The sequence below is a fragment of the Muntiacus reevesi genome, chromosome 9, assembly GCF_963930625.1.
Source record: "Muntiacus reevesi chromosome 9, mMunRee1.1, whole genome shotgun sequence".
In the NCBI taxonomy this organism is placed as follows: domain Eukaryota; kingdom Metazoa; phylum Chordata; class Mammalia; order Artiodactyla; family Cervidae; genus Muntiacus; species Muntiacus reevesi.
In genome coordinates, this window is record NC_089257.1 from 50250409 (window position 1) to 50274201 (window position 23793).

A 23793-nucleotide genomic window follows, 5' to 3' on the forward strand; every position below is an offset into this window, starting at 1 on the left:
CGCTTGACTTTACATTCCAGGATGTCTGGCTCTAGGTGAGTGATCACACCATTGTGATTATCTGGGTCGTGAAAATCTTTTTTGTATAGTTGTTCTGTGTATTCTTGCCACCTCTTCTTACTATCTTCTGCTTATGTTAGATCCATACCATTTCTGTCCTTTATTGAGCCCATTTTGCATGAAATTTTCCCTTGGTATCATTCATTTTCTTGAAGCAATCTCTAGTCTTTCCTATTCTATTGTTTCCCTCTATTTCTTTGCACTGATCACTGAGGAAGGCTCTTATCTCTTCTTGCTATTCTTTGGAACTCTGCATTCGAATGGGTATATCTTTATTTTTCTCCTTTGCTTTTCATTTCTCTTTTCTCAGCTATTTACAGCTGTCTGAGGCCTCCTCAGACAGCCATTTTGCTTTTTTGCAGTTTAGCTTTTGATGAAATTATAATCTTCATAGGTAAAAGAATATGCACAATAGAGTACTCTGTTAGATATTTTGGTATTTATAGAGATTGTACTTTTAATTGACTTTGTCTTTTTTTTTTTTTAATCACAGAAAAATGTCTTCAGTTTACATGAAGACAAAAACCTAGACAAAATAAAAATGAATGGAGCAGTAAAAAAAAAAAAAGAAGTCTGGAAATGCACCCAAATGGTTCTAATTTCTAGGGAATCTTAAAATTTAGTATTCAGAATATCAGATTGCCAAGAAATCATCCTAAATAGATCCTTAACATCACTCATTATTAGAGAAATGCAAATCAAAACTACAATGAGATACCACCTCATACCAGTCAGAATGGCCATCATCAAAAAGTCTACAAACAATAAATGCTGGAGAGGGTGTGGAGAAAAGGGAACCTTCTTGCATTGCTGGTGGGAATGTGAACTGATACAGCCACTATGGAAGACGGTATGGAGATTCCTTAAAAAACTAGGCATAAAACTACCATATGACTCAACAATCCCACTACTAGGCATACATCCTAAGGAAATCAAAATTGAAAAAGACACGTGTACCCCAATGTTCATTGCAGCACTATTTATAATAACTAGAAGATGGAAGCAACTCAGATGTCCACTGATAGATGAATGGATAAAGAAGCTGTGGTGCATATATAGAATAGAATATTACTCAGCCATAAAAAGGAGCACATTAGAGTCAGTTCTAATGAGGTGGATGAACCTAGAGCCTATTATACAGAGTGAAGTAAGAGAAATATAAATATCATATATTAGCGCATATATATATATGTATATATATATATGATGATACTGATGGATTTATTTAGAGAACAAGCCTATGGGCATGGGGGAAGGGAGGAGGGAGAGGGTGAGATGTATGGAGAAAGTAACATGGAAACTTACAATGCCATATGTAAAACAGATAGCCAATGGGAATTTTCTCTATGACTCAGGGAATTCAAACAGGGCCTCTGCAACAATTAGAAGGGTGGAATGGGGAAGGAGATGGGACAGAAGTTTGGGAGGAAGTATCTATGGCTGATTCTTGTTGATGTTTGACAGAAAAGAACAAAATTCTGTAAAGCAATTATCCTTCAATTAACAAATTAATAAAAAATTTAAAAAAGCAAAATAGATTTCAAAGACTAAAATAAAAATTCTAGAGAGGAGCCACATTTTGCTATTATTTATTTGTCTTGTGGTTGCTGAGGGAGCTCAACTTTCTTTAAGTTGACCACCGTCCAAAATACACTGCAGTTTCCCTGCTAAAATAAGTATTAATATGAGATTACTCATAAAGGTGAGTCAATGCACAACTCGTAAATTTCCAGTATTAGAGTCTTTATGTACTCTTTTGGCTTGTTCACAACTTCATTCTGTACCAAGAGAGTCATCAGGAAGAACAATATTTGGATGGTCAGGAACAATCAGCCCTATAATGGATGATCTTCAACCTCGATACAGACAGCTGGATAAAGGTATTGACTTGGATCTCCTGAAATCTGAAAGTGTATGCATGTGGTCATTCAGCATTTACTGAGAGCCAGCCATGTGTGTGCTAGTATATATGGTACCCTTATGTTCAGGCACAGAACTCCTAAAATATCCTGAGTGATAAAAACACTGGGAACATCTTTTGTTCTAATATTTGTGTTTTGACCCTGGATCCTGACACAGAGTTCCTGAATCTCTTGGAATCTTTTCTCTGGGTGATAGAAGTGTCTTTTGTTCTAATGACATGACTGTTGATGGGCTTCTAGTGGTGGGTGATCACCAGAAAGACCAAGTCATGAATAGAAGCTTTAAACTACTCAATCTCACTCCCCATCATCCAGAGAAGAATTGAAAGTGGATTTAAAGAGTGATCATGCTTATGTGATGAAGTCTCTATAAAAATCCCCACAGGAACTTCCCTGGTGGTCTAGTGGTTAAGAATCTGCCTGCCAATGTAGGGGTGGTGTTGCTGGTAGACATGGGTTCAATCCCTGGTCTGGAAAATAAGATCCCACATGCCACATGGCAACTAAGCTCTGGCGCCACAACTATTCAAGCCCATGCACTGCCGAGAGCCAGTGCTCCACAACAAGAGAAGCCACCACAATAAGAAGCCCCTACACTGAAACAAGAGAGTAACCGCCACTCCCTGCAACTAGAGAAAGCCCCAGTGCAGCAGTGAAGAGCCCATGTGCAGCAATGCAGACCCAGTGCTGCCAAAAGAACCACCCCAAAGTACAGGGTTCAGAGAGCTTCCAGGTTGGTGATGCATAGGTGCTGGGAGATTGGTGTACCTGGAGAAGGCACGGAGCTCTGCACCCCTTCCCACATACCTTGTCCTGTGCATCTCTTCCTTGTTCTGTGCATCTGTATCCTTTATCATCTCTCTTTAGATAGACTGGTAAACAGTAAGCTGTTTTCCTGCACTCTGTGAGCCGTTCTAGTAAATTAATCAAATCCGAGGAGCGGGTTCTGGGAACTTCTGTTCTATAGTCAATGGTTCAGAAGCAAGGGCTTCCCTAGTAGCTCAGTTGGTAAAGAATCTACCTGCAATGCAGGAGACCCAGGTTCGATCTCTGGGTCGGGAAGATCCCCTGGAGAAGGGAATGGCAACCCACTCCAGTACTCTTGCCTGGAGAATTCCATGGACAGCGCACCTGGTGGGCTACCGTCCATGGGATTGCAAAGAGTCAGGCACGACTGTGCGACTAACTTTCCCTTCCTTTCCTTTCAGCATGGGTAACAACCCGGACTTTGATTGGTGTCTGAAGTGGGAAGGAGTGACAGGCTTTTGGAACTGAACCCTAAACTGGAGGGATCTGACGCTATCTCCAGGTGGACTTTGTCAGAATTGAATTAATGTCCTTCCCAGGTGGTGCTAGTGGTAAGTGACCCACCTGCCAATGCAGAAGAGGGAAGAGACGCGGGTTCAATCCCTGCATCGGGAAGATCCCCTGGAGGAGGAAATGGCGACCCACTCCAGTATTTTTGCCTGGAGAATCCCAAGGACAGAGCAGCCTGGAAGGCTACAGCCCATAGGGTTGCAATGAGTCAGACACAACTTTGCATGCACACATGATACCCAACTGGTATCCCAGAGAATTGCTTGTGGGGAAAATCTCACACATATGTGATGACGGAAGTATTGTGAGTGTGGCAATAGTATGAGAGTAAAGGAAAGACACACACAGTTTTTCTAACACAGGTAAGAATGATACCATGTTGCATAAGCTAACAGACATGTAGACAAATTGCAAAGAGAAAGAATGAGAAGAATGACTAATGTTTGTGGGAGGCAGCCTTCTAAAAAGCCTTCCAGTGATCCCTCACCTCCTGATAGTCATTGTTTTTGTTGTTTAGCCAATAAGTCATATCTGACTCTTTTTCGACCCCATGGACTATAGCCCAACAGACTCCTCTGTCCATGGGATTTCCCAGGCAAGAATACTAAAGTGGGTTGCCGTTTCCTTCTCCAGGGCATCTTCCCCACCCAGGGATTGAACCTGCGTCTCCTGCATTGGCAGGCAGATTCTTTACCACTGAGCCACCAGGGAACGACCTTGGTGCATTCATGCCTTGGCATAATCCCTTCTCTAAAGTGTGAGCTGGACATAGTAATTTACTTATAGTGAATAGAATATGCAAAAGTAATGGGATACTACCTCCAAGATTAGGTGTAAAAGATGATTTCCATCTGGCTAGCATACTCTCTGACTCTTCAATCTTGCTGGCTCTGTTGAAGCAAGTTGCCATTTTGTGAGCTACCCAATAGTGAGTTCCACGTGGGAAAGTATGGTGGTCAGCCTTTGGCAGATAGCAAGCAAGGAACTAAATCCTGCCAACAATCACGTGAATAAACTTGGAAGTGATTTGGCCCCTAGAAGGGCCTTGAGAGTACAGCCCTAGCTGACACTGCAGCTCTGAGAGAGCCCTGAAGCAAAGAATCCAGTTGGCCATGCCCAGATTGCTGACAGACAACAACTCTAGATAACAAGTGTAACTACGAGTCATTAAGGTTAGGCTTAATACTTTGGCCACCTGATGCGAAGAACCAGCTCATGGGAAAAGACCCTGATGCTGGGAAAGATTAAAGGCAGGAGGAGAAGGGGATGACAGAAGATGAGATGGTTGGATGGCATCACTGATTCAATGGACATGAGTTTGAACAAACTCCAGAAGACAATAAAGGACTGGGAGGCCTGGCAATCTACAGTCCATAGGGTCACAAAGAGTCGGACGTGACTGAGCAACTGAACAATAACAACAACATGGTTAGGGGTAATTTGTTATACAGCAACAGATAATAAATACAATTGGGAAAAAAAGCAAAGGTATTTGAAACAGAAGGAACGGCACTTGCAAAGATGAGAGGTCATGACACTAATTACATTCCAGAATAGCAAATGTTCTTGTGTAGTTACATCATGAAGGATTCTTGCAGAAATGACTGGAGAAAAGGTTTGAGATAACGATTGAAGTCAGATTGCAAGTTTGTTCAGATGTGTTCAAGAATCATTTGTATCAGTCAGCATGTCCTCATAGCAAACAGAAATCTCTCCAATTGTTCTAAACAGAAAAACCTTAACATAGGGAATTAGGTATTGTTGGAAGGACTTAGAACCTAAGTGTGAAAGCTACAACTGTAGCTGCTTCCTATCACCCATAAAATTAGGTTAGCTTCTGGAACTTTGCCACAGAAAAGCCGTGATCCACAATCATGCTTGCCTGTAGCCAATTGCTGAAGCTGTGCAAAGCTGGTCTCTCCCTCCTTCTGCCTTCTAGCTCCTGGATGGTTGTATAGTGCCAGAAAGTAAGGAAGTGAGCAATCAAAGCACAATTATGGGAGTAGGCCAAAGGGACACAGGAGCAAATGAAAAGAGTTCCTGATGGTCAAAACTGGAGCAATTTGAGAAAAAAAGAAATGAAATAGTACTGGAGTTTTCCCAAGTGGTGCTAGTGGTAAAGAACCCACATGTCAATGAAGGAGACTTAAGAGACATGAGTTCGATCCCCGAGTTGGGAAGATCCCCTGGAATAGGAAATGACAACCCGCTCCAATATTCTTGCCTAGAGAATCCCATGGACAGAAGAGCCTGTCCTTTGTCCATAGGTGGGCTACAGTCCATAGGGTCGCAAAGAGTCAGACATGACTGAAGCGACTAAGCACGCGCACATGCAAGCTTGTGAATAATATTGGATTATACTAAAGTAATACATATTCACTGGTCCATATTGATAGAAATAAGCTATTGAATAAATTAAAGAGATTATTAAATCAGTATCCTGTGCAAGAGAATTACAAGTAACTTATGTAGACATTTCACTTCCAAGGAGGCAGAACATAACTCCCCTACTTAAGTATAGGCTATGTATTGTGACTTCTTTCCAAAAAGCACAATGTAGAAAGGGGAAAAGAAGGCTCTCAGCTGATTTCAGTATTTTAAAAATGCTCTGAGGTCAAACCTGACCTTGCATATAGACTGTTAGGGGGTAAGCAACTAAATTTTATTTACATTGAACTAGGAGATTGAACTGACAAATAATTGCTTTTTTTCCTGTTTGGATACCTAAACCTTTTCTTTTCAGTGTGTGACTCTCCCATTCCTTAGGAAGAGTTTATTTACTTGCATATTATTATTATCGTCTTTAGAAATTTGTTCTCCCCCAGAGCAACTGATTTTGCTTTGGGCACTAGCTAAAGGTCTAGAGAAGTACAATAAAATGTAGCATTCTTTGGCTTGAAAGTCAATATGACACAATTCTGTTCAAGCCAACGGATATTTAGAAATTCCCACTACATGTAAACATGTTCTGGATCTCCAACCATCTGCTTTACTCCAGTTTTCTACGCTTGGAAATCAGCTTATCTTCAGTGGACCCACACTAGCATGTTAATATCTGACAGTTGGCCTGGAGTTTATAAGCATGCAGTTTTACAGAGGACTCCTTCCCAAGACAGAATAACTTTGTCCAAAGGAATGCATCTATAGTATTTGAGCCTGTGAGACAGACATGGAGAAGCCATTTCTGGGCAGGGAAATCCTTTGCACCACCTGCAAATGTAATCACATGGCTATCTACTGGCCTCTTTCTAAAACTGGCTTTGGTAGGCTGGCTTGTATGTCTGACCTGGGATGCCCCCTCACATTCTTCCAATCTCTCTTTGTTCAGTGGAAAATAAAGAGAATCTGACTAGGAAAGAGGAAACTTCTAGACCAGGATCTACTTCTAGTTGGTTGTGACACTGGGCTCCATTTTTTTCTGTTTTTTTTAACTATGAAAACAGAGTTTAGAGAAGCTTATCTTGAGTCCTTCTGAGCCTTACATTTTCTGATCCTGTGAAATGAAACAGGTAAGTCTTTGCTGTGGTCAGTATCTGCTTCAAGGAAGGAGCAGTTCTCAAAGTCTTTTAATACTTCTCTTTTCCCCTTGTTACTGCAATGGATTTTAAGAAAAATTCCCTGAAGTTGGGACAGGAATCCTGACTTGTTTTTCTTATTTCACCTCTGTGTTTTTTTGGCAAGTGACTGATTTCAACCTTGCGTATTGGAATGGTTTACATCCCTACATTGTCATTTGCCAGGGAAGTCTGGTGTTGTAGGGGAACGAGTGTGGGTTCAGTGGTCATTCTGACCTGGAATTGAACCCTACCTTCACCACTTAACTAAGCCTGTGATCTCAGAAAAGTGACTAAACTCCTCTGAAATTCCAACTTTCTAGTAATAAGAAATGACAGTAATAATCCTTCTCAGGGAAGATGTGGTGATTAAATAGAACAACATGAGACAATGACTGTCACTTAGTAGGTGCTCAATAAATGATAGTTTCCTCCCTTCCTCCCTCCCTCCCTTCTTTCTTTTTTTATTTCCTCTCTTCCATAATGATGGAAGTTACACATTTTCATCAGTATTTTTGCAATTGACATTTGGACTAGCAGTTATATGTGGCTGTGTAGAGTTTTAGTCTCTCCTCCTCCCTCCTCCTGAATAGGGCATAGCCTTGTCTAAATTAATACAAGATCCTATGTGGCATATGGGCCCTGGTGGCTCAGTGGTAAAGAATCCGCCTGCCAAGCAGGAGATGCGGGTCCCTGGGTTGAGAAGATCCCCTGGAGTGTGGGTCCTTTAATGGACCGGAACCTGGTGGTCCGGAGTCGATGATAAGAAAGTAAGAGAGAGAAAGAGTCTGATAGCGCTTGTTGGTCCTTTAATGGACCGGAACCTGGTGGCCCGGAGAGTAAGAGAGAGAAAGAATAGAAAGAAAGAAAGAAAGACCCGGGGACCAAAGTTCTGATGGAGCAAAGGTGTTTTAATCATCATGGTGTGGGCATAAATACTGTCTTACAAGGTGGTTATTCTCAGCAAAGACAAAGATTAAAATTCCAGACTTACAAAACATAAGATGATCCCTATCAAAGAGAGAGAGTTGCAAACAATCACCTTTTACCATCTGGCTCATAAAAAGGAAGAGCGTACTTGTCACTGTAATGAGAAATGCCTGGATTCCTCAGCCCTGGGAAAGGCGTGCCTCTCTTAATTCCTGAATATTCAGGAATCAATAAGGGCCAGAAGGTTCCTGACAGATCCAAAACAGCACACAGGAAGCCTCTTGTTAAATGCTTCCTGACACTGGAGAAGGAAATGGCAACCCACTCTAGTATTGTTGCTTGGGAAATCCCATGGACAGGGGATCCTGGTGGGCTACAGTCCATGAGATTGCAAAGAGTTGGACATGACTTAGCAACTAAAACAGCAAGTGCGGTAGGTACTCATGGATGGAAGACCTGGTGTAGATGAGCTGATTCTTTTCCAGCTAAACCCCACAGATGGAAGACCCCCCCTGAGGCTTTTTCCCCCTTTTCTTCTTCACTTCTTGTGAACTTGTTGAGGCTGATTAAACTTTGTTGTTATTGTTGTTTATTCACTAAGTTGTGTCCGACTCTTCATGTTCCCATGGACTACAGCCCGCCAGGTTCCTCTGTCCAAGGGATTTCGCAGGCAGGAATACTGGAGTGGGTTGCCATGTCCTTCTCCATGATTAAGCTGAAGGACTGACAAACCAGGGTTTTAAATTCATAGACCTCAGGGCCAGCCAGGCATATGGTCAATGAATGAAATGGACTGGGTGTGAAAAACAAAAGGCAACAGTAGTATAAGACTCATAGGAAATGGCACCTTTACTTTGGTGTGAGGGTGCAGTCGGGAGTGGTGAGGACTGTGGTGAGGTGCAGAGAGCATCGTCCACTTAAGGGGGCAGCCACAGCTCAGGATCAGCAGCTATAGAAACTATGAGGCAGTAAGCATTCTCTAGTTCCAGATCTTGCTTGTTTTCGAGGGAACAGAAGTATAAATATGAAATCTCTTGATGTTTAATTCTTGGCAATAAACCTCATTTTAAGAGAATACTTTGTGGGCCAACCGTAGAAGACTATGCCAAGAGGTTATGGCCTCTGAGCTGAAAGGATCATGGAATTGTGCACTTACTAATGAGGGGAAGAGGATATTAGCAGTCTAAGAAAGACTATATATACATGTAGAGAGAGAGTTAGAGAAGCAGGATAAATGAGAGGTCCTGAATCCCCAGTTTCCTGTGAACTCTGAAACATAGTGGAATGTAGGACCTGAATACTAAGTAAAGGACTAATTTATATGTGTATAATTGACCTACTTAAAATAAGCCCATCTGAAGCAAGTAAAGTCCCACACGGTGACATGTTCTATTGACTTTGCCAATATATTTCAACAACCAAAGTTGTTTACTTTTGGAAACAACAGGTTCAGTTCAGTTCAGTTCAGTCGCTCAGTCATGTCCGACTCTTTGCGGATAACAGGTTACTTCATTGCAAGGAAGTTAAATAAGAGAGTAAATAAGTGTAATAAGTGTAAATAAGAGAGCAAAGAAACTTTATAAATGCTTTTATTTTTTCAGCACAATTATTTCTGCACCTCCCAGGCTTCTTTTGCTGGAAGGAGAGCTAGCAATACATTTGGTAGTGACATCTAAAAAGCGTATAGAGGTAATGATGTATTTTTTAGGTATGTTAATAATAAATTAAGGCTATAATGGTTGTCATATTAATGAGAAAATAATGAGTAGGTTAGTCTCTGAAAAAAATAATTGGGTTTTGGAAGTAGACAAGCTGGGATATTAACAGTGAAAAAATTATCTTCATATATTCTACTACATGAAAATTTTGATGAATAAGATTCAATTATGGGATGTAAGAACTTGCACAGCACCTGACATAGAGTAGGCATTCAGCAAATGTTTATTAAACTTTGCTGCTTTTTAACAGTAATTTTATTCACTAATAATTTCTGTAATTTGGATTAAAATCGAAATTTGTAAGAGGTTTTTTGGGGGAGGCAGGTTCTTGTAATAGTATATTCTTCTAGAGAAAATAGCAGCAGCTCAAGAGAGAAAAGTAAGTGTGTGTAGCTTCTGATAAGTGATTTCAATTCAAATTATTCAGAGATGAACATTTGCTCTGTCTGTATTTATAGTCCCTACTGACAAATGCTCTCACATCCCCAGCCTCGTTCTTTCTCTATTTATTTTGGCTTTACAGAGATTAGGTCTCACATCATGGGACTCTATGTCTTTTAGCTGCTAAACTTTTCCTTCCTTCTTTCACTCTTGCCTGGCTCAGAAGAACATGCCAGGTGGTAAAAAGTGTTTCCCTTCCAGAGCTGAAGAAAGGATCTGGGCTGTAGAGTCAATCAACAGACAAAGCCTTGATCTCAATGGTTTCTTGACTCTCAACTCACCTATTCTCAGGCAGCATAAAGGCCACTTGGCAAACATGTTCTGCTTAGCTGTTCAGGTCCTGGTGTTTTGCACAAGTTCCTTTCTCCCACTGGGATATCATTAGGACATAACCAGGCTAGAAAGATTGTAGGAAGCTTTGGAGGTAGGAGGGTAGGATCCAGAAAGGACTGTAAGAAAAAGGGTATACTCCCTTTGGTGTACTCCAGAGTTGAAAGGTAGCCCTGAGTTGACTCTAGTCAGGAACCAAGGGTAAACTTGCTTGCTTGGTTCTCTGGTCCTTTTAGGCTCCCCATCTGGGACCAGGATATGTATCAGGAAGGAAATAAGCCTGAGGTGTGTCCTCTCACTTCTTGCTTGTCTAAACTTCAGCTTCCAGGCATCGCACTGTGGTTTTGGGTGGACTCTTGGGCTCCTCTGGTTTTTTATTCATTTTCTTTGATTCCTCATTAGGGTTGCTATCATCGGCCTTCTCCTCTTTCACTACTTTAGTTTCTATCATTTCCTTCTGCTGGTTCTTATTTGTAAAAGGGAATGCCTTCACATACCTGTAGGCATAAACACAAAATTAAAATGAGAGACTTCTATATAACACATAGAGCAACAGATAACACTTTGTAAAGACCTATACTGGCAAAGTACACTGGGTTCCTTTATTTCAGAGAGATGCTGACACATGCATGCATGCTCAAATACCTTCACCTATCCTGACCTGAATGGATTCATTTAGATGGAATGGTAGGTTCACAGGCCAAACTTTTGCCTGGTCTCAAAACCCTCTTGTCAAAAGCAAAGAATTGAAAATCAAAGAAAGCATATCCATTTCCTTCTAGATGGCCAATCTTTTCTTTTGATTTCTTGATATTCAAAGGGACAGCTGTTGATCTATATCTTCAAGCTGGATAACATGCATATGCTGAAATAGTAGGGAAGTTTGTGTGGTAGGGAGGACCAGTGAGGTGAGGGAGAACGTTTACAGTGTAAGAGGACTGCCCTTTCCATTGGAAAAGGGAAATGCTAATAACGACCCTCTGGATAAACACAAGATAGAGATGTGACAAAAATGAGGAGACTGACCATGCACCAACAACATCACCTTTTGACGTTGCAAACTGCGAGGCCAGCTGCGGCAGCAAAGAAGAGGAGCGCGAGAACCAGCAGGGCTGTGGGAACACCTGAGGGAGACAGAGACAGGGCCTGTCGGTCCTTCACACAGACATCGCTGTGGGCTGGTCTTCTAACAACTCACCCTTACACTTGATGGAGGCCAGAGACAGGCAGGGGAAGAGCCTTCTCTGTGACCACACAGGGGCCACTTAGGGTATTAGGCTCACATGTACTTCTTTCCTTCTTCTATAGAATCCTTGGTCTTGCCTCTCACACTCTCTACTCTGTTAGTTGCAATATGACAGAATCCGTTTCCTGTCTGTGGCCTTGAAGACGATGAGTTTGGAACAAATTAAGTGCAAGACCCTTCGTTTTAAATAGAAAAACAACTTACTGGTCATAGGCATTTAAGGTGTCTAGATATATTTTTAAAACTTCTGCATATGAATGCTACTGTACTGCTAAGTCACTTCAGTCGTGTCTGACTCTGCGACCCCATCCCTGGGATTCTCCAGGCAAGAACACTGGAGTGGGGTGCCATTGCCTTCTCCGTCTGCATATGAATAGATAGTAATTTATTCTGAAAAGTTTTTATATTTTAAAAGTCAAGCTATCTTATTTTATTTCTTTAAATGTAGATTTTTATTACATATTCTTGTACATGTATAAGAAGAAAAATAATTGGTTAAGGCCCTCCTAAAACTTCGCCATATTTGGAGTCCATTTGTTTTTCTCAAAATCATTGATATCTGGATATCTCATACAATACAATTCCATGAAGACTTAGGTGATATATATACTTCCTAGAAAAGTGTTTTGCCATTGTCACTAGAATTTTATTCCAAGCTACTGAAAATTGAATCTATTTTAGACTCATGGTGGTGGTGGTTTAGTCACTAAGTTGTGTCCGACTCTTTGCGACCCTATGGACTTTAGCCCCTCAGGCTCCTCTGTCCATGGAATTTTCCAGGCAAGAGCACTGAAGTGGGTTACCATTTCCTTCACCAGGGGATCTTCCTGGCCCAGGAATCAAATTTGCATCTCCTGCAATGCAGGCAGATTCTCTATTGCTGAGTCACCAGGGATTCCCTTTAGACTCATGATTTTTAGTTTAATCATTAAGGTTCTCTAGAGACCTCAAGTTCTATGACTATATGAAATTTGAATTTGCATTAAGCTTTTATTTGTATTAACATTTGTCAGGTCCTGAGTCCCCAATCTGGATACAGGCTAGTTTCTATGTATTGTCTATTATACACACACACACACACACACAATATAGACAGAAAGTTTTTACCTCCAAACCCAACAGCTTCATTCTTGAAGGCTGGTCTATTTTGAATATCTGATTCTCTTTCTGTAGCTATGGTGCTAGTTTCCATAAAAGCTTCTGTTATGCAAATTAATTTTCTTTTCCGTGGAGTAGAAGTGGACGCCGGAGGGGGAGCCCCAGTCGTTGTAACATAGTCAGGACCGTCAGTAGACAATGCTGAGTGTGTACTGTCACTGACTATCATTTTTGTTGTGACCATCATTTTCGTTGTGTATGTTGCAGTTTCAGTGTTGAATAAGGGATCATCAGTGGTGATTATTTCTGGAAGGCATGAGTTAATCCAAGTATCTGTCCAGGGACGGAAAAGTAAAATAAGAAGTACGTATTGAAATAGCCTCCTAAGTGGTCTGTCTGCCTCCAATCTTACTTTCCTCCATTCTCTTTATACTGTAACTGGAATGGTCTTACAAAAAATGTGAATGTAATCATATCACTTTCTTCTTTAGAATCCTCCCCTTACTATACTGCACGGCCTATGAAGTCGTTCATGACCTGGCACCTGCTGACATGGCCTGCCTCACTTGATCAGTCTTTCTCTCATTCCCCTTGCCATAAAGGAGTTCCTTCAGTTCCTTGATGTGCTTTTTTTCATATTCAAGTCTTTGACCAGGATGCTTTGTTCACCTGTAAGAAGCCCCTTTTTATTAAGCTTTTCCTTGTCCTTCAGGTCTCAAACTGACTGTCTCTTTCTTAGACAGACTTGAAGGCCAGTCTGGATCCCTAGACTTGCAGTCTTGTACCTCCTGGTATTTCCTTTGTCATGATTCTCACTATACTGCTCCCCACTGGACCACGAGCTCCCTGGAACAGGGCTCCTGTCTGTCTTGATCATCATGGTCTGTGCACTATGCCTGGCACATAGTGCATGCTCAATAGTTGATGATTAAAGGAAAGAAGGAAGTGTGAAATGAAGAAAGGAGTAGATGGGGGAGGCCAAACATACATACATGACACCACTTCGGGACAAAGATCTACTAAAACCAGATTGTTCTGTGTTCATTGGAAAAAAAAAGTTTTTAAAGGAGGTGGGGGACAGAGGAGGGATGTTGGTTTTCTCTCCAATCTGTTGAATGTGGTAGAGAGGAAACTAGCATTTGATGAATATCTTACTCTTGAGTCAACCATGGTAATTCATTTACAATTTTATAAAACCCTCATTTGTACAGGAGAAACTGAAATTCAGAGAAATTGAATACCTTGCCCAAAGTCATGTAGCCAATAAGTGTTAGAGACATGCAATATATTCCAACATGCATTTGTATCTCTTTTAAATCCCTAGTTATTTGTGAGAGTGGGTAGCATTGGCTGGAATGTTAGCCATAAAGGAAAAGTTATTCTATTATTTTTTAAAATTAAGTAAAAATTACCAACCAAGTCTGTGGTGAATATGATAAAACATTTTGACCCCACATGCATTCAGTCAGTGTTTTATACTATTCTTTTCACTTTGAAAAGACCTCTATTCAAATAGGCATCATCCTTGACCTCTGCTCTGGACTTTGGAAGGCAGCTCTGCTCACCACTATACCACTAACGCTGCCCTGGATTTTTAGCTACATTTTCCATTCTTGAGCATGTGCTAAGTTCTTCCTTCAAAAAATGAACATTTTTAAATATCAAGGGGAAAAGCATACTGTACATGATATACTGTGCTTGGAACTGAGAATACAGAATCAAATACGAGGGGATTCCTGTTTCCTAGAGAAGTATTTTGATGAGAGTAGGGGGAGATAACTGGGGATTCACAGATGAGATGGTATGAACAGTATGTGGAGGGTTAATGTGCTCATTCAACAAATATTTATTGAGCTCCAACTGTGTGCTAGGTGCTAGGGACATAGTGCATATAAGACAAAGTGCTTGCTCATAAGGGGCTTATATGTTATTGGAAAGAAGGATATAGATAATAAAAAAGCACAAAATAAGCCAGAAATTTCAGAAGATGATAATTGTTGAGAGGATAATTAAGCAGGATCAAACTGGAAGAGGCAGGAATGGGAACAGATACTTTGGATAAGGTGATAAGAGTAAGTCTCCTTGGGGAGGAGATACTTAAGCTGGAACCTGAATGATAAATGTAGTGAGTCATTGAAGATCTCAGGCAAAAGCATTCTAAGTAAAGAGAACAGGAAGTTCAAGGGCCAGAAAGTGAATAATATCAGCCTGTTTGATGATAAGAAGGCCAGTATGGTTAGGATAGAGTTCCAGCTCCTCTAATATGCAAGAGGGAATAGGATAGCCCAGTCAGTCAAAACCCAAGATTACAGAAATTTGGAAGTGTAGGCATGTCAGAAAATGACAGGGCACATAATGTGGCTGGCGGGCAGGGCGTGTCTATGTTGGGAGCATGAAAGACTGCAAGGAGATGAGACTGGGAAGATAGGTAGGAGCCAGAGTATTAAAATTACCATGGTAGAGAATTTGGAGTTTGTTCTGTAGGAGAAGAAATTTTCAACTGCAGTCAGCAAACTTTCCAACTGATATATAGAAGTTCTCATCTACACCCAGTTTTATGTGAAAAAAGTCTTCATAGTTTACATTAGATTCTCAGATGGGAAGCCACCCAAAGCTATGGAGCAGAGGAGTGACATGATCATCAGCGAAGGTGTGTGGAGGATGAAATAGAGATGACAGAGTAAACATGGTCATTTTTACTTAATTTTCAGGAGCCAACAAAGAGGTTATTGCAATTGCACAGAACTAGGAGAATCCAGAGTATCTGGAATTCTAGAACTTACGTCTTGGAGATCTCGGCTAGAGAAGTGGTTCTCAACTCCGACTGCAGGTTAGAATCATCTGGGGAACTTTGAAAACATATTCTTGTGAAGGACCCACCCTGGGCCTGGTATGTTACTGTCGTGGAAATCACCAGGAAAGGTGACCCAAGGAAGTCACCCAAGGCCCAAGATTTAAGTCCTAGCTCTGTCCTTAGTGACTGCTGACATTGCAGAGCGCACTTTAGGCACAAGTTACTTCTCGTGGAAAGTAGTGGTGGGACCCTTGTGTGATTTCACCGCGGAGCGATGAGACAGTAAATGTGCAGGGCCTAGCATAATCTATGACATGATCTGTAAGGTCTGTAAGAATTGGTTTCCATTGCCTCCCTGTTCATTAAGGTTAGGCCAGAAGGCTACCATGTGAGGGAGCAACAGCAATTTGGTTCCTTACCAGCTGAGGGCACAGTATGTCTCACCTGGAAGTGATAGGACCTGGGTCTTCTTCCCTCCAAACAGTAAATATAATTTCTCTAGAATATGCCAAATTCTTTGATACATTATTAAGCACAGTGTGGTTGGTGTCCAAGAGGAAAGATTAGGAATCAGGGGTACAGAAAGCCTTCCTGAAGAAGGAAGTCTTTATTCAGACTTGAACAAAGAATGCAAGTCAGCTAGGTGATGAGAGGATAAGCGTTGTGGCAGAGGGAACAGCACGAAACACACAGTGCATGCCAAGCATTAAATGCACTTTGGTCTGATTCCCAAAGCTCACAAAGACAGCAATAAGAAGATAACATTTGGAGTCAGGTTTCAGGTTACTCTGATCCTCAGAGCCTATAAGACAGCAATAAAAAAGAAAGTTACAAAAACAAAGAAGCGTAAGATAAATCCAGGTCAGTGGCAAGCTGAGGGCTAGGGTAACTCTGATCCTCACAAAGATGGCAAACAGAAGCAAGTGAACCTAATTTATTTTAAAAGGGCAGCAAATTTTCTCAAGTCACTTTTATATATAATTCTCTGACAGTACATTCTCAGAGAGATACCTTGTGAGGACTAAAAGAAATACAAATGAACTGCAAATTCCATTCAGTAGGTTTATTATCTTAATAATGTTGTTTTTATAATTTTGAAAATATTATAGGGTAAGAAAATATATTAATTTTATTTATTGAAAACAATAATTTTCCATGTAAGAGAAAAAAAGATGCCAATGTATATGTATACACACACATATATATTCCTAGTTGCCCACTAAAAAGGGCTGAGAAGTAATGAAAATGAAAGTATTAATTAGAACAACTTAAATGCAGACCTTGGTTTCTAATTAACCTCCTCTATTAAAAAGGTCTCTTGGAGAAATAGTTATAAATGGCTGATTTCATGTCTAGGATAAAGAAAGCACAAAGTGAGCCTGTGACATATTGTTATGACAGAAAGCAATGACTTGCTCAAATACTAATGGCATGACAAAAGTCAAGTAGCAGGGGTTTCCACTTGCCAAATGTGGGACCATTTGAGCATCAAAAAGAATAAACTAATAATAACTGAAAAATTGATGACAACATATGGAACACACAGACTAAGTAAAATGCTATTCATCTATGTGATAATAGTATTAGTACTATATGCATTATAGTACTAGGGGAAAGGAGAAGATGTGTGTGTGTGTATGTGTGTGTGAGAGAGATTCTTCTTTATCAAAGAATGCCAACTAATAGATGAAGAAGGAAGAATGTATTTAGATTTTGTAGTCCTGCATATAACTGATTCCAGCAAGGATCATCAATGTCTGCTTGAACTATTAGGTAAAAGATGATTGGGGGTATTTGCATGGTGCCAAAATATCACACTAGAGGTTCCCTCCTCACTGCCAAAGGGAAAACAAATCTGAGTTCATTAGGGAGGTCCAGCAGTCACCATCTTATTCAGATGATCAAAGTTAGCATGTTAATAGTGGGATATACTGACATTCAGTGCCTTTTGTTGGGATATGATCTAAAGTACACAATATCTAACCTATCAAGTATTTTTGCCCAAACTAGTAACCGTGTGTCTAATCAAGCGTCTATACTTAACTTTAAGTATATAGGAAGCATAGAGAATGGAAGTACAGGTTAAATGAAACACGAGGAAACACACAAACCTGAGTCATCTCCCTGGACTCCTTTTCGTTTAGTCCAGAGGACTGGGTGTTTGTTTGTCACGCTGCCAGCTGTCAGGAAGGGCGGGCATTTGAAAAGCCAGGCCATCTGACAGGCATGCATTGGCTGTCATATAAGCAGGCAAACAAACCACCAATTCCCCAGCCAAAAGTGATAGGTGGATGAGGTGGGGAAAGGAGGATGGTGAAGAAAGTTGGTAAAAAGCTTATGTTTTAGTCTTTACATAGCTGGAAGCTCACTGTAAGTCTTCGAACAAGACAAACCTCCATTCTGAGCTATAGTCATTTCATCTGTGAAGTAAGGGAAGTGAAAAATCTCAAGACTTTTTGAGGCCAAGGCCCCATAGTTCATAGAACCGCTTGGATCTAATTGCTGCCTTTGGGCAACAGAACATTGCTGGTGGAATTTTACCTCCTGGATCTTAGAGAATGACCACTGAGCCACTGACCTTTAGAAGGTCAGATTTATGAATATGTGTGAAAAGTAATAAATGAGACAGAGGAGAACAAGTGTTTAGTCAAAAGCTTTCTGAGAAGTTACTTAGGTAAAGCACTTGGGCTAAGGCAGCCTAGATCTTCCAACAAGGTTAAAGGGATGACCATGAGCAAATCAGTTCTATTTTCTAGCTTCAATTCCTTCCTTCATAAAATGAAAATTGGGTCTTATTCTTAAAATCATCTAATGTAGCATTTGAACTTCCACTCCTGTAAAGGAATGTGGGATAAATGAAGGAGATCTGTGTGTGAGTCTTCATAGTAAGGAAATCTTAGACAAATGTACTTATATCCTCTAACCTCAGCTTTTTCATTTGCAAAATAGGGATGATAAAGCATACCTCCTATGGACATTGTCAAGGTTTAGTGAGATAAATAGTATATTGCTTTGGCCATGGGTGCTTCCCTCCCTTCTTCCTATTTATCTTATGCGATGAGAGGAGGGGATGGAGCCTCTAGGGGTACCCTCTCCCTATATTGCCAATCTGTCATATTTCCCCTAAATTTTTCCTCGGAGGGGGACACTGCCACCTCTAGCCTTGTAAAGATTCAGTCTTGGGAGGATTCAATGGCCATCACTGAGATTGCTTCTGCTGATGCTCAGGCTTACTCTTCTCAGACTGGTCATGGTGGTGGTTTAGTTGCTAAATCATGTCCAACTCTTGTGACCCCATGGACTGTAGCCTGCCAGGCTCCTCTGTCCATGGGATTTCCCAGGAAAAATTACTGGAGTGAGTTGCCACTTCCTTTGCCAGGGGATCTTCCTGACCTTGGGATCGAACTCACGTCTCCTGCTTTGCAGGCAGATTCTTTACCTCTGAGCTACCAGAGATGTCCTGGTTATAGAGCTATTGAAATCCAGACAAAACATACCACATGGAGAGACCACAGATCTAACTCACCAGATGAGTTGTGACAGTAGGCCCTGTGCCTACTGCTGAGTGAACTTCTCCAAATCACGACGCCCACCCCGCTCTTCCCACACTTGGGGTTGGAGATAATTCGAGGGATGACCACGAACTGATTTTTAACCCATCCATAGCTGTAACAGAATACACATGAATTGAATGGATACACAGATCTCTTGTTGCTGAACAAGATCACAGAGCCACCAAAGCTCCCACAGTGTTTGTGAGTCTGTTTCTCACCTGCAAGTCTCAAAGCCAAATTTCCGTGCTTCTTCAACCTGGTCTTGACTGGCCAAAGTGAGTCCCATGAGCCTACAGGCCTCCTGGGCTTCTGTGAAATTCAGAAGCGGCTGTGTCTTTTTGGTCACAAGGGTGACCCCCATGATTCTGCATGGTCCTGAGACGATAAGTTCTGCAAAGGAATCACAAAGCCCCTCAGTGGGCTGCTGTCCTTGTCTCAGCCCTCGGGCTCTCCTTCTGGGTAGAGCCTCACTGTCAACACGGCAGCTGGGATTGAAGTTCAGAAACAACAGGACACAGATAAGGCAGGTAGGTGCTCGCCTGGATCCATGCTGTGTCCCTCACTGGGTCCAAGTCCATCCCCCCTCACCGAGTTTAGGTGCCTTGTTCATTACATGGAGACTTTGGCCACTAGGTACTGGGCAAGGGCAAGTCTAGGGCATGCAGCTGCTGCAAACCTTTTTGGAGTCTATAAAATGAAGGGTCTGAGACACTGAGAAAGATGAAATCCAGGGCTCTGCATGAACATAATAGCAATACTCCCAACTAGTGTGGGCTGGAGACAGCACTATTTCTGAGATGGGCTGAAAAATGCTGTACTTGTTATAAGAGAATGTGAACTTTCTCAGTCCCAGGCCGTCTCTGACCATTGGGGGGCAGGCTTATGCATAAGTTCCTGGAGGAGTCAGATAGTAAAGCTTGCATGGTAGAGAAACTAAATAAAGGAAGTGGAGTTTTAGAGTCAGACCTGGTTTTGAATCTAATCTAGATGGCTTGTCAGCTCTGTGAATTTAGGCTAGTTACTTCATCTCTTTGAGCCTCAGTTTCCATATTTAGAAAACTGAAAGAACAACAGTATCTACCGTATAAGGTGGTGGTGGTTTAGTCACTAAGTTGTGTTCGACTCTTGCGACTCCATTGACTGTAGCCCACCAGGCTCCTCTGTCCATGGGATTCTCCAGGCAAGAATGCTGGAGTGGGTTGCCATTTCCTTCTCCAGGGGATCTCCCTAATCCTGGAATCAAACCGGCGTCTCCTGGATTACAGACAGATTCTTTACCAATTGAGCTACAAGAGAAGCCCACAGCTTAGGGTGGTGAAAGTTAAATGAATTAGTTCAAATAAAAGTGCTTAGTACAGTGCCTGTCACATAGTAGGTGCTCAATAAATAATAACATAGTTTCATTATGTCATCTGCAAAGCACTTTAGTTTTAGTTTGCTAACAATTGATCTTCCTGGGGAAGCTGAGGCAGTTGAACAGTTAAGATGTGAATAATATCTTACTCAAAATCGAATGAATCTGAGAGTTCTGTTGATCCCTCCTCTCTGGATTCTGGGATTTATAGACCTGTGTGAAGTTGCAAAGTTGCATTGCATTCAGGTACTTTATTCCTACTGGGCTTCACCCTCGAAAGTTCATGAAAGGGCATTTCCTGAGTAATTGCTTAAACACAGATCTGTGCATTGGATGCCTAGTCAAATGTTCGACCACTGTCTAAGTTGGTGTTTAAAGGAAGTTTTTTCTTGCAAATTTGCAAAGAGCCTTTCTAAGTACTCCAGGAGACCTTGCTGTGGAGCAGGGGACTGGGGGAAGGGAAATGAATATGATGTATGGCATTTGTGGATAACCTTATTTGTTTCCAGACTCTACTGTTGCCAAAAGAGAGACTAGAGAGCCAACACCCATTATGAGTGTTTGTGACAGAACAGTTTTTTATGACTGTGTTCACTAATGCTAATATCTACACCAACATTGATATTTACTAATCCCGATGTTAATTCCAACTTCTATCATCTGTAGATGCCACTCTGTGCCAAACCCTGACTCTTCTAACAGAAAATTGAGGTTCAGGGAGATAAGCAACTTTCCCAACCCAAGGATATAGAGCAGCTAGGTGGAAGTTCAGAGGCACACATCCAGCCGTGATTGATACGAAAACCTCAGTTCTTAACTAGGACACTGTTCTGCTTCTCACTGTGCAATGGGGAGAAGATACACACAGAGCTAGAACTTAACTCTTGCAACACACCATTTGTCCTGGAATTTGGCTCATTTAACTCATAAGCTTGCTTATAGCAGCGTCTTTGGGAATACTTATAGAGAAGGCATGTTAATTACACTGTAAAGTGGTCTTGATGCTCTAAATATTATTGTTATGAGTAATGATAGACCTATTCTGGGCAATAGAGCTAACTTTGACCATTTCTTCTCTTGTTAGTTGGCAGTCTAACCTTGGGGAAGTTAGTGTTCTCAGCTGTAAAAGGGGGATGGTTATATTTTGCAGAATATTTGTCAGAATTTTTAAATATATAACTTGTACCTAGTGGAGGCTGGGTCTATAAGTGCGCAGTCGACAAATATTTGTAGATTTTATGTTTTCCTATGTAAGGACAAAAACAGGGAGCTGGAACCTTAAGAGATCCTCCAGGAACCCCTTCCTTAAGCTTTTTTAGAAAATTGCAAATGTAATAGAAAGAGCATATACCTAGGAATCAGACAGAGCTGAATTCAGACCCAAGCTTTATTATTTACTGCTTTTATGACATTAGGCAAGTTGCTTGGCCTCACTGAGCCAGTTCCTTCATCTATAAAATGTATTCTTAAGAAATATATATACATATATTTCTTTTATATATATTTTACATACTATATATACAATATATAAAAATAGGCCCTCAAAAATACTAGTGCCCATTCCCATCCACTTATCTTCATCAAGCACCTCCTCCCTAATCATGGCTCTGGATAACTTTCAGTTGTTTACAAAATTTTAATTTCCTTAGGAAAATGTTGCCATTATTGAGGATGGTCCAAAGAGTATGATAAATCAGGGTCAAATGAAAATTTCCATAATAGTTTGAGTAGTAATGGCAGTATTTTGGGGAAAAGTGAAGAGTCTCCCCAGGGGTGTGTCAAATAAGTTTGTTACTTTCAACAAACTTATTTCAAACTTATTTGAAAGTAACATATTCTGGCATTTGAAAAAAAAAAATCAATCCTATAACTCTAACCTTTATAAAATGGAATGCAACAATATCTAAATCAAGTCTGGATGTCTGTTCCCAACATATTTTATACTTCAGGGCATCTCCCAACAGAGGAACACATAATTTTCCTTTTAAAGTGCTTATATTTTCATTTGCCCAGAGCTGTAATGAGTGATTTGTGGTCACATTTTTTTTGACTACAGTGCAGAGTGAAGTTACCAGTTAGGCATCTCAAAAGCCCAGAAATCATTTAAGTCATTCCTTTGGTAGGGAGCTGATAGCCAATTTTCAAACCTGTATTTTTTTCATTTTTTTTCCAGTTAATTCGCTGTTTACTACATATTAAAAATGTATGCATCCCATGATAGTGTAGTAAAACTAAAATTAAAACAATCACATTGACACTTCCAAAGACATAAAACAGGCCAATATTCTGTGAAAGTTAACCATTTCTCAGGCTTCACGATTGCTTAAAATTTTTCACAATCATTCTTTGCTCCTTCAATGAAGCACTTTTTAAATCAAGTGATCTCTCTTCATTGTGTCAAAATATTTTCATTAAAAATATCCCATAGCCAAAAATAAAAGTCAAGATAACATAAAGGTAAGTGACAATCATTTTGGTGAAGCTGACAATATGGTGAAAACATTTCTGCCAGAACCGTCCTACCAATGAGATCTTCTGTTGACACTGAGGGCCACCCCCACCCCAGAAATTCAATCAAGAACTTAGTAGACTTAGGACAATATGCAGCATCTTTCCTTGCCTCAGGCTGGCATCTAGTAAGAAACGTACCTTCTGAGTGGAGAGAGCCTTGGACCAGGTGCCTTGTGGTCCAGATGGAGGCAAGAAGCAACCCCAGACTGAAGAACTTGGCCATTGTGCCAGCACCTTCAGAGCCAGAGAAGCTGGTCAGATGAGCACTGGTAGTATCAAAGGCAGACAATAATCATCAGTGGCTGGAGACTTCTGGAAATATGTGGAGCCCCCACTGCTCTGCTTCATAACCGAGACATCCGGATTTTCCTGCTTTCAAGCTTCTGACTTGTCAAGGTCACTAGGGGGAAATGAGTGACGTTCTTATAAGCCCAGGCTGTACTTTGTGGAAGGCTTTCTGGAAAATTTAGCTAATGCTGACTCAGAAAACACACAAATGAGGAAGGCAGAGAGCACAGGGTGAACTGTTGGAGGTTTCCCCCATTCTCATATCCCCTGCCACCACCCATGTCCCCCCCCAGCTCAGTTCCTATCTGGTTCATTGTTACTGTCTGCATAGCTGCTCATTTATATACTCGTAGGAATGTCTCCGTCTCTAAAGGGGACTGAACATGGATTGCACTTCTTTTCCTCCTACGATTAGTGGGTTTTTTTTTAATCTCCCAATTGCATATCCTTGTGATCTGTAGGGAAATGAGGCTAAGAGTCATGAAAACAAATGACTATTTAAATACCAAGAACAGAATCCTCATGCTCCCTTTCGAGATTTCTTTATCATTTGAAATTTCTACCCCACTATAGGTGATTCCTGCTTCAAAGAAATCAGACACATTGAAGATTCATATAAAACATGACTAGGGGGGCAATTTATAAAATCAGTAATACTTTACAATAGCAATCACCA

The 23793-nt window shown here is 41.0% G+C and overlaps 1 protein-coding gene across 1 annotated transcript; it reads right to left on the reverse strand.

Moving 5' to 3' along the window:
• Positions 1-8408: 8408 nt before the first annotated feature.
• On the reverse strand, positions 8409-23374 carry LYVE1 (lymphatic vessel endothelial hyaluronan receptor 1). Its single transcript, XM_065943763.1, has 6 exons — positions 22968-23374; positions 19183-19354; positions 18937-19076; positions 12626-12949; positions 11318-11396; positions 8409-10769 (listed from the first exon to the last, which is right to left on the reverse strand). The coding sequence occupies exons 1-6, from the start codon at positions 23050-23052 to the stop codon at positions 10583-10585; spliced, it is 987 nt and encodes a 328-aa protein (XP_065799835.1). The 5' UTR covers positions 23053-23374; the 3' UTR covers positions 8409-10582.
• Positions 23375-23793: the final 419 nt, after the last annotated feature.